Raw genomic sequence first — 12,277 nt, 5'->3', positions numbered from 1 at the left:
TATCTTTGTCTTAAATTTTTGTCAATTTGATTATTATGTGTCTTGAGATGTTCTTCCTTGAGTTTATCTTGCCTGGGACTCTCTGCACTTCCTGGACTTGGTTGACTGTTTCCTTTCCCATGTTAGGGAAGGTTTCAGCTACTACTACTTCAAATATTTTCTTGGATCCTTTCTCTCTTCTTCCTCTGAGACCTCCTATAATGTGAATGTTGGCCCGTTTAGTGTTTTACCAGAGGTTTCTCAGGTTGTTTTCAGTTCTTTTCATTGTTTTTCTTTATTCTGTTCCATGGCAGTAATTTCCACCATCCTGTATTCCAGGTCACTTATCCATTCTTCTGTCTCAGTTATTCTGCTGTTGATTCCTTCTAGTGTAGTTTTCAATTCAGTTATTGTATTGCTCATCTCTGTTTGTTTTGTTCTTTATTTCTTCTAGGGCTTTATTAAATATTTCTTGCATCTTCTCAGTCTTTGCCTCCATTCTTTTTCTGAGATCATGGATCATTGTCACTATCATTATTCTGAATTCTTTTCTGGAAGGTTGCCTATCTCCCCTTCATTTAGTTGTTTTTCTGGGTTTTTATCTTGTTCCTTCATCTGGGACATAATCCTCTGCATTCTCATTTTGATTAACTTTCTGTGATTGTGATTTTCATTCTGGCAGTGAGAGGATTGTAATTCTTGCTTCTATTGTCTGCCCTCTGGTGGATGAGGCTATGTAAGAGAAAAACTGATGTGGGCTTCAGGACCTTCACAATAGTGAGAAACTCTGGTGGTATAACTGTTCTCCAGTTTGTGGGCTGCTGGACCCAGAAGGTACAGGATTTGATTTTATCATGATTGCATCCCTCCTCCTGTCTTGTTGCAGCTTCTCCTTTGTCTTTGGATGTGGGCTATTTTTTGGTGGGTTCAAGGGTCTTCCTCAATGGTTGTTCAATAGTTGTGATTTTGGTGCTCAGCCATCTTCCCAGTGGGCCCATCTTGAATCTTTAGAATCCCCTAGTGTATTTGGGTAGCTTTATTTGTGGTTAAATGTATTCAGATAGGAGCAACATGCACATAGGATGCCCTATAACAATATGTGTGAAGGACAGACTAAAACTTAAGAAAGCTATTCAAGTATGTACAGTGTTGCCTGAGTGAAGTCAATGTTGCTCAGTCATGTCTGACTCTTTGTGACCTCACTGTAGTCTACTAGGCCTCTCTGTTCATGGAATTCTCCAGGCAAGTACACTGGAGTGGGTAGCTGTTCCCTTCTCCAGGGTATCTTCCAAACCCAGGGATCAAACTCAGGTCTTCCACATTGCAGGTGGATTCTTTACCATCTGGGCCACCAGGGAAGCCACAAGAACACTGGAGTGGGTAGCCTATACCTTCTCCAGGGGATTTTCCTGACTCAGGAATCAAACCAGGGTCTCCTGAATTGCAGGCAGATTCTTTATCAGCTGAGCTACCAGGGGAGCCCTACAATGTTGATTACATTGATATTGTTCATCTGGAGTTACATTCAAGATAATAAAAAAATTAATCTAAATGGGTGATATCTTAAGATTTTAGTTTCAAGGAGAATATAATTTAAAAGATTCCCTTAAATGATTTAATTTCTATTTCTGAGATAAAACCCTGTATCTTTTATCTTTTTAAAAATTAAACCTTTTAAAATAGTAGATTCATATGCAGTTATTAAAGTAATACAGGGATGCTGTATAGTAACACCTTAAGACTATAATATAGCAGTACAACCAGGATATTGACACTGATACAATGCATTGATCTTATTCAGACTTCTCAGTCTTACTTTGATTCATTCATATATGTGTATATATATAGTTCTATACAAGTTTTGTCACATATATAAGTTTGTATGTTCAATACCTCAGTATTTCAATATACAGATTTATCACCACAAAGATCTCTTGTGATGTTCTTAATTTGTTATGTTTATCTTCCTCCTTAAACTTCATTCCCAGCTTTTAACTCTAGCCCTTAAGCCACTAGTCTGCTATCTATATTACTTTTCACTTAATTAATATCATTTAAATGGAACAATACAATATGTAACATTTTGAGACTAACTCTTTTCACTTAGTGTAATTCCCTTGAAATTCATCTCAAATATTACCTGTGTCAATAGTTCATCCACATTTCTGTGTGAAGATAAGTTTTCCTTGCTTTGGGGTGCATCCCCAAGGTTGTAACTGCTAGGTAGTCACATGTTCAGTTTTAGAAGGAACTAACAAATTGTTTTCCAGAATGATTTTAACATTTTATATTCCTACCCTGAATTTATGATTGTTTCAGTTTTCCTGTATCACTGTCAGCATTTGGTGCTGTCATTGTTTTTCATTTTAGTCATTCTGATAAATATGCAATGCTATTTCATTGTGGTTTTAATTGTATCATTGGAAGGGCTGATGTTGAAGCTGAAGCTCCAATACTTTGGCCACCTGATGCGAAGAGCTGACTCATTTGAAAAGACCCCGATGCTGGGAAAGATTGAGGGCAGGAGGAGAAGGGGATGACAGAGGATGAGATGGTTGGATGGCATCACTGACTCGATGGATATGGGTTTGGGTGGACTCTGGGAGTTGGTGATGGGCAGGGAGGCCTGGCGTGCTGCGGTTCATGGGGTTGCAAAGAGTCGGACACGACTGAGCAACTGAACTGAACTGAACTGATAATGCTCAACATCTTTAAGACCGTCCTCACCTTCAGTGAAATGTCTATTCATATCTTTTTCACATTTTCTACTTCTTTACATTTTGAGCATTTTTTAAAATATATAATCTTGATATTTTTGTGAGATTTTATGCTTGCAAATATTTTATCTCTATCTCCCTTTCTTTTTATCTTTTGAACAGGGTATTTGACTGAGCCAAACCATTTAATTTTGGTGAGTTTAAATTTGCAAGTTTTTCCTTTTACAGACTGCTTTTGATGCCAAGTCTTAAAAATCTATGCTTAGCCCTAGATCTGAAAGGTTTCCCCCTCATCTGTATTCTTTAAGCCAGTTAAATGAGTTTAATATTATTGGGTTTTTGTCTTAACCTCCAACTGTCTATCTTACTTAGAAGAGAAAGTTTCAGAAACAGGTGCTGTAAGATCAAAATCTTCCAAGCAGGTTTTCTTGGTGATCTTAGCTAAGAGTTTATTTTTCCTCTTCTATGGTTATTAGGAGACTGTAAGTCAGAGAAAACCCCACCATGAACTCCATAGGGCAAACACCCATTACCATTAACTTTCATAATGAAATAAATTATTAGGTGCTTTTCATTTGTAATTACAATTGTAATTCTGATTATACTTGGGAAAGATTCAGTTCAGTTTAGTTCAGTTCAATCGCTCAGTCATGTCCGACTCTTTGCGACCCCACGAATCGCAGCACACCAGGCCTCCCTGTCCATCACCAACTCCCAGAGTTCACTCAGACTCACATCCATCGAGTCAGTGATGCCATCCAGCCATCTCAGCCCCTGTTGTCCCCTGCTCCTCCTGCCACCAATCCCTCCCAGCATCAGAGTCTTTTCCAATGAGTCAGCTCTTCGCATGAGGTGGCCAAAGTACTGGAGTTTCAGCTTTAGCATCATTCCTTTCAAAGAACACCCAGGACTGATCTCGTTCAGAATGGACGGGTTGGATCTCCTTGCAGTCCAAGGGACTCTCAAGAGTCTTCTCCAACACCACAGTTCAAAAGCATCAATTCTTCGGTGCTCAGCTTTCTTCACAGTCCAACTCTCACATCCATACATGACCACTGGAAAAACCATAGCCTTGACTAGATGGACCTTTATTGGCAAAGTAATGTCTGCTTTTCAATATGCTATCTAGGTTGGTCATAACTTTCCTTCCAAGGAGTAAGCATCTTTTAATTTCATGGCTGCAATCACCATCTGCAGTGATTTTGGAGGCCCCCAAAATAAAGTCTGACACGGTTTCCACTGTTTCCCCATCTATTTCCCATGAAGTGATGGGACCAGATGCCAGATCTTCGTTTTCTGAATGTTGAGTTTTAAGCCAACTTTTTCACTCTCCTCTTTCACCTTCATCAAGAGGCTTTTGAGTTCCTCTTCACTTTCTGCCATAAAGGTGGTGTCATCTGCATATCTGAGGTGATTGATATTTCTCCCGGCAATCTTGAATCCAGCTTGTGCTTCTTCCAGCCCAGCGTTTCTCATGATGTACTCTGCATATAAGTTAAATGAACAGGGTGACAATATACAGCCTTGACGTACTCCTTTTCCTATTTGGAACCAGTCTGTTGTTCCATGTCCAGTTCTAACTGCTGCCTCCTGACCTGCATATTGATTTCTCTAGAGGCAAGTCAGGTGGTCTGGTATTCCCATCTCTTGAAGAATTTTCCACAGTTTATTGTGATCCACACAGTCAAAGGCTTTGGCATAGTCAATAAAGCAGAAATAAATGTTTTTTCTGGAACTCTCTTGCTTTTTCAATGATCCAGTGGATGTTGGCAATTTGATCTCTGGTTCCTCTGCCTTTTCTAAAACCAGCTTAAACATCTGGAACTTTACGGTTCATGTACTGCTGAAGCCTCACTTGGAGAATTTTGAGCATTACTTTACTAGCATGTGAGATGAGTGCTATTGTACAGTAGTTTGAGCATTCTTTGGCATTGCCTTTTTTGGGATTGGAATGAAAACTGACCTTTTCCAGTCCTGTGGCCACTGCTAAGTGTTCCAAATTTGCTGGCATATTGAGTGCAGCACTTTCACGGCATCATCTTTCAGGATTTGAAATAGCTCAACTGGAATTCCATCACCTCCACTAGTTTTGTTCGTAGTGATGCTTTCTAAGGCCCACTTGACTTCACATTCCAGGATGTCTGGTTCTAGGTGAGTGATCACACAATCGTGATTATCTGGGTCATGAAGATCTTTTTTGTACAGTTCTTCTGTGTATTCTTGCCACCTCTTCTTAATATCTTCTGCTTCTGTTAAGTTCATATCATTTCTGTCCTTTATCAAGCCCATCTTTGCATGAAATGTTCCCTTGGTATCTCTAATTTTCTTGAAGAGATGTCTAGTCTTTCCCAGATTAGGTGATACTAAAACAAAAACAACAACAACAACAAAAAAACCCAGAAAACACAAAATCTTCTCTCCTTTAAAAAAGAAGCAATATTAATCACAAATGAAAAAGGGTCACTTTTATCTGAGTGAAACCAAATTGCTTCCTTCATGGACTGACTTTTCTTAATCATATTTTGATCTATTTTCTGTTTCACATAATTAGAGAAACAGGATATTTCATAACTACAATTCCTCACCATAGTGTGAGTTCATGAATGTAAGGAACTCTGTTTTGTTCTGTATTATATGTCACATGTAGCATCTACTATGATAGGTGTTCAAAATTTTTTTGTAGAATGATTGAATTAATCAATCAATGACTATTACCACTAATTATTTAGGAAAATCATCATTGCAAGAAAGATCAGAGCAGTGAATTCATTTAGTGTTCTATTTCTAAATAACAGAGGTGTAGCGAAAACAGCATGAGTTTTTCAGGCTAGTAACCCTGGAGACGGAGAAGGCAATGGCACCCCACTCCAGTACTCTTGCCTGGAAAATCCCATGGACGGGGGAGCTTGGGAGGCTGCAGTCCATGGGGTCGCTATGAGTTGGACACGACTGAGCGACTTCACTTTCACTTTTCACTTTCATGCATTGGAGAAGGAAATGGCAACCCACTCCAGTGTTCTTGCCTGGAGAATCCCAGGGATGGGGGAACCTGGTGGGTTGCCGTCTATGGGGTCGCACAGAGTCGGACACGACTGAAGAGACTTAGCAGTAGCAGCAGCAGCAACCCTGGAGAGGGAGGCATCTCTCCATGGTTTACTGTAACACACAGTCTCAAGTTCTGAGGTTTGTCTTCTGCTGTCATCTATATTCATTTTGATAGATAGCATTCTTTAGGCAGGTTGATAAGTAGTCCAAGGTCCTTAGGGAAGTATACATTCTGTAGCAGGCCTCGTCCAATTTATAATATACCTTGCTCAAAGGCATGTTCTTTCCTCCTTAACAGGAACTTGTTCCTTTTGGTCAATCTTGTGCTGATGTTATCTCAAGATGTATGCCCTGGGAAAGGGGTCTGGTAAAACTTTTACAACCTTGAAGCATTCTTTTAATCTATTGTTAGTAGCAGACTAGAAGGTATATAAAGCTCTGCTCAAGTTAACCATGACTGTGGCCGGGGGTGGGGGTGGGGGGGGATGAGGGTGGTATTTTTTTACCCCCTTCTGATGTCTATGTCAGAAGTCTGTTTATTTATTTTCAATAAACTCTCCTTCCTCACTACAAGCCTGGAGTGGTCACTGCTAACTGTCCGGCTCTGTGAGGAAATTCCTCTTCCTCAATAGGGGCTGTGAGCTCGGGTATGACACACACCCTGGCCTCATCTCATCCAGGTTGGTTTCAGCTTCTGAGCTGAAAGTAAGCCAAAATGGGCAACACGGGTATTTATGCCCATAAATCAGAGATATTAGCCCTATTCCTAAACTCAATATTCGGGGGGTTTATGTTAAATCTCTGTCTTCATCCTCTTTGGCCTGCTGCAATTTACCCTAGCTTCTTCTATTGATGCCCAGCCTAAGTTTTGGGCACCTGACTATATTACAGCTTCTGCTGCAACTGAGTAGATCCTTACCCTAAATTCTAGGCCACACCTTAGACATCATCCCAAATGAATTGCTGTTAACATTTTATTGTATTTCCTTTCAATCCTAATTTGTAATTGCCATATAAATTCCACTTCATGCTTATGCTCTCCCTGGAGTGCTTCATACTTTGTCATTTTCATGCTTTTCTTTCTTGAATATGCTCTCCTTGTCCTGTTCCCACACTTTTCATCCAACAATACACACTTCTACTTTTGTTAACTCATTTCCTTCTTCTGTTCTCTGTTTGAACATTACTTTTTTCATTAAGTCTCCCAGCCTCTTAAGCAATCTTAAATGCTTGGGTACCAATGTACCTATTATCCTGTGGCTCTAAGTGTTTGTCAGGTTCCACCACAGACTATCAGAACTTCCAGGGCAAAGGGCATGTTTAAATTGTTTGCCGTTGTATCAAGATGTCAGGGGTGTTTTTAATATGTATGCAACAAGTTTCTAACCTGGGAAATATACAGGAGAGAAGAGTGTGGAGCTGAGAGCCAATGAGCAATGAGTTCTTGCTGTTTTGTTGATTTTCTTCTATTCTATAATTAATCCTAAATAAACATTGTGGGCTCCACAGTCCATAGTGAGTTAAGCCAACATTATGCTGAATTTCACTGAGCACCAAACTGCCACAGTGCTATCACCAAACATCCTGAGAATATGATTTGAAAGTAGGTTAAGTTAGACAATCCAGGTGAATTGTCTTTTTGATACTCTCTTCCTCATAGTTTTTAATATAAGAAACATTTGCATGTAACTCATCTCTAACAGTTTCTAGTGGCAAAACCCCAAAATTGTAGCAGATGAGGTTTATGTTACATGAAAAAGACTCATTATTGGGAAAGATGATATTGTTACTTGCCAGAGAAGGAAGCTGGAAGTTCCTCTTTTGATAAGTGAGGTACAGAGGAGGTTATAAAAACTATCATTTTTGATTATTACTTATGAATCAGAACACCTTAAAGCCAGTTTTCACAGTTTAACTTTTCATATACTGTACATACTTCTTGCCAGTTTTTCCATGATTTGGCATGTATGAATGCAGGGGAAAATACCATTCTCAGGGTTTATGTTGATAAGCAAGTGACCCTAGGAATTTATAAAAAGAACACTGAGGTTGTAGGCAGTTGGTGTGAGACTGTAAAACTACACTTGGAGAAAAGGCAGAACCAAGGCAACCTGGAGGCCAGGGGCAGGGCATATTTCAGCAGCAACAGTCTTGACACAATGCCACACCCCTGCTCTTTACAACTGACATGGGCCCTGGATACTGCTGCAGCCACCAAAATAGTTCCCAACTGTCTCACTGCATTCACATCATTCCCATTTAGGTTAATTTCTCAGGTGGAAGCATACAACTAGGTCAGTGTGCCTCTTTTCTGTGAGCCCAGAGACAGAGGGGAGGTGTTTCTCTCCTACATGGATTTGATAGTAGGAAGCTGGGCAGTGAATCTTACCAACATGACAGTGAATGGAAGCTTATCCTCCAAGATACATGCCTACACATTTGTTTTCTCATATTTATTGAAACAGTGAACTTATATTTTCAACTCCAGCTAGTGGTTTATTTACATAATATTCAATATGACATTTGGGAGTGGAACACTTGCTGTTTTTTCTTTGCATGTGATTAAACTGATGCCAAGAAAATTCAGGTCATTTTCCTTTAACTTGTTTCAATCTGTCCTCATATTTTCAAGATGTTTTTTATCTCTGGCAGCAGTATTGGATACTGGGGGAACCAAACAGTAAGCTAGCTGGCAAAGTAGAAAAATAATATCCAGAAGCTTAGCCCCAGCATCATGAAAAAAAGTATAGAAGGAGGTATTTGTACCAAGAAGCAATTTAACACACTAAAAGAAATATATTCCATTAGGGCAACTGGACAATAGTCATTAAATAGTCATATATATATATGTGTGTGTGTGTATGTATTAGGCTTAATAAATGCACTCTAAATTTTTTTACACATGACTATCAATTTATGTATTGGTTTATTAATTTCAATTTTTCAGGTAATAACAAAAGACTTGGATTAACCTAGTTATCTATCAGAAAGAGACTGATCAAATACATTTTTGGGCATTTGTACAAAAATTTTTACATAGGTGTATTAAAAATTAATACTATATATTTGCTATATATTATCCTATTGATTTTACAGAGACGGTAGCATTCTATGTGCCCTCTGATTTAATCTGCCTTTTATCTTAGAGGTACCATTTCCTGAGTCACAACTAGAGGATGAGTAAGCCTTAGGATTTAGGAAAGAGTAAATTCAGAAGACTAGTAAATTCACAGGATGACAATGTGCAGTTAGCCTGCCTAAAAGCAAACATTTCAGACTGGAACAGTGGTATAGGAGGGTTTTCTCCACTTACCAATATATTCTGTGTTCCAAAAATGTCACAGTAGCTTTGAAGGCACAGCTAATTTATTTACTTGGTTTTATTATCTTCTACTAACTTAGGCATGGGGTTTCCCGGTGGCTCAGTGGTAAAGAATCTGCCTGCCAATGCAGGAGACACGGTTCTATCCCTGTGTAGGGAAGATCCCCTAGAGAAGGAAATGGCAAACCATTCCAGTATTCTTGCCTGGGAAATCCCATGGACAGAGGAGCCTGGTGGGCTACGACGTGGTGACTAAACAACAACAGCTAATGTAGACATAGGTTGCATTTTGGAGATAGGTTTTAAATTTCATATATATGATAAGTAGTACACACATCCCTATTTTATCTTAAGTTTCTGAAGGTAAAATTGCATACTTTACCTAATTTATGTTGTAACCAAACCAAGCAGTTCTTTTTTCCAAAAGGAATCTAAATTCTTCAGGAGGAACATGTTACTTTCTAAATAGGAGTACTGGTTACTTGAAGCATTAGTCAGTTTGAAAGATACCTATGTTAAAATAGACTCAGGAATAAGCAAAAGCTGAGGGATTCCATCATCGCTAGACCTGCTTTATCAGAAATGCAACAGGCTGTACTTCAAACTGACAACAGAATGGCATTTTTTTCTATTGTATCAAAATAGACCTTTTTTCAATTTTGAAGATTTATAGCCACAGATTTTAAGAAAACTCATTTCTGGAAAAAAAAGGAAAGTTTTTACAAACATAAACTTTTAGTTTGTTTTGCACAGCATGAGGGATCTTTGTTCCCCAACCAAGGATCAAACCTGCACCCTCTGGAGTAGAAACACAGAATCTTAACCACTGGACTGCCAGGGAAGTTCCTAGTTTGTTTTAGAGAAAGCCTGTATCAAACAAGTTCAAGCTATTAATTTCATCAGTACTTATTTTTGTCAGATTCTAGTCTAACCACGTGTAGGAGAAAGGAATAAACAGTAGATGGTCAAATTCTATTTGATGAGGTAGAGGTGTAAACAAAATTATGAGTCAGATACAGTGACTGAGCATGCACAATACATGCATATATACACATATATCATATCCTTGATGCTATTACTATTATAATAAGTCAGACTAAGTTAGCTTTAAAGTAACTAGGTTCATTTCTCTCAGCTCCTACTTGGTACTAACACATTTCATACTTAACCTTATAAGTGAATACTTGTGATCCCTGTTGACTAATCCTAAATATTTCACAGATACCACTTAAGCTTTGCTGAGTCTGAAAATGCAGTATAATAGAAAACATGACTAAAAGAGCTCTGAAATTCTAGAAAATTTATAACTTATACAGTAGAAATTCCTAAAATGGTTAAACACAGGTCCATATTAAGATTGTTTTCAGGGAAAGCAAAGAGGGGTGGCCTTATCAGTCAACATTCCACATTCATGATGATATATGAAAAGGATATGGAAAGGCAAAGTGCAAGGTGGTCTCAAAAAGAGGAGGAATAAAACTGAGTCCACTGTTAAGGATAAAGCTCATTCAGTGAGTAAGCACGGATCTGGGAACAATCACGAGACTCAGTAATATTTGCGAGTTTAAATGGCACGATTAGAGAGCAAAAAGGATCTCAGGCAAAAACTTTGTTCTGAAGAAAATTATGGAAAAACACATTCACACATACACAAAGCATGGGTACACACACACACACATCTGGTTCTGCTTGGTTTGCACCTCTCCTCAGGGTTTTCTTCACTGCAAGTCTGACATCCTTATTCCTTAGACTATAGATGAGGGGGTTCAACATGGGGACTATATTGGTATAAAATACTGATAAGAACTTCTGCTGGTCAATGGAACCATCTGAAGAGGTCTTGAGGTGTGTGAACAACCCAGAACCATAGAAGAGGGCAATAGTTATTATGTGGGAGCCACAAGTACTGAAGGCTTTGGACCAACCCTGAGCTGATGAGATGTGGAGGATATTGGAGAGGATAAAAGCATAAGAAACAAAAATGATGAAGCTAGACATTATTACAACTGTGCTCACAACAACGGACTCCACTAGCTCACTGGCATCAGTGCGGCTGCAGGACAGCTGGAGGAGGGGGAAGATGTCACACATGTAATGATTGATGATGCTGGAATCACAAAAGGACAATCTCACCATGTCCCCTGTGTGGACCATGGCACCAGCCAACCCCATTGCATATGAACCAAACATGAGCAGAGAACAGACCTGAGGGGACATAGTGACTGTGTACCAAAGGGGCTTACAGATGGCCACATAGCGATCATAGGCCATGGCTGTCAACACATAGCATTCAGAGTGGACAAAGAAACAGAAAAAAAACAGTTGAGCCATACATCCTTCAAAGGAGATGGTGTTCTCTGACACAAAGCTCATCAGCAGTTTAGGGGTAATGACCAAGGAGTGGCAGAGATCTATGAAGGACAGATTGAAGATGAAGAAATACATGGGAGTATGAAGATGAGCATTCAGGTATATCAGATTAATTAAGCTCAAATTCCCTACCACAGTGACCATATAGTTCACTAAGAAGAGTAAGAAGAGGGGTAACTGGAGTTGAGTGAGGTCTGTAAATCCCACCAGGATGAACTCAGTTACTGAAGAATCATTTCCCACAACCATTATTGACAGTGGTGTGATCTGTGAGGAAATAAGAAAAGAATGTTACATCAGGGAGGGATTTAGATCCTTTGTTTCTAGGCTGAAGACTTGTTCCACCAGGGCTCAACTCTGACTGCTGGGACAGCGAGCGATGACTCCCTATCTTTCAACTTTCTTCTCACAACTGTCTTTTCATGTTTTCAAATCTCAGCTGCAACTCCTCACCTCCTCTTGACTGACTAGCAGGGGCCTAAAGCAATGTTCACATTGGAGACATAAAGAAACGATATTTTGAAGATATAACTAGGATGGCCAAAGCCATACAGCAAGAGAGGAAAGGAGTCCAGAGTGGTACTTGGGACCACTTCCTATGGAAATTCCTGAAGCCTAGACAAAGAAGTCAGTGTGATACCCACTGTGCTCACTGCTCAACTCACTCTCTCCTTCTTGTTATTTGTTTGTTTGTTGTTCAGCTGCCAAGTCATCTCCGACTCTTTGCGACTTCATGGATTGCAGCACACTAGGCTCCTCTATTCAACACTATATCCCGGAGTTTGCTCAAATTCATCTCCAATGAGTTGGTGATATTATCTAACCATCTCATCCTCTGTCATCC

The 12,277-nt window shown here is 39.4% G+C and overlaps 1 protein-coding gene across 1 annotated transcript; it reads right to left on the bottom strand.

Moving 5' to 3' along the window:
* Positions 1 to 10,659: 10,659 nt before the first annotated feature.
* On the bottom strand, positions 10,660 to 11,682 carry LOC102408856 (olfactory receptor 143-like). The gene is made up of 2 exons (XM_045165902.1): positions 10,741 to 11,682; positions 10,660 to 10,677 (listed from the first exon to the last, which is right to left on the bottom strand). Exons 1-2 carry the CDS (start codon positions 11,680 to 11,682, stop codon positions 10,660 to 10,662), a joined length of 960 nt encoding a protein of 319 aa, XP_045021837.1.
* Positions 11,683 to 12,277: the final 595 nt, after the last annotated feature.

The sequence above is a fragment of the Bubalus bubalis genome, chromosome 5 (genome assembly GCF_019923935.1).
Source record: "Bubalus bubalis isolate 160015118507 breed Murrah chromosome 5, NDDB_SH_1, whole genome shotgun sequence".
In the NCBI taxonomy this organism is placed as follows: Eukaryota; Metazoa; Chordata; class Mammalia; order Artiodactyla; family Bovidae; genus Bubalus; species Bubalus bubalis.
Note: the sequence above shows the minus strand (reverse complement) of the source record. Positions and strands in the feature narration are given on the sequence as shown.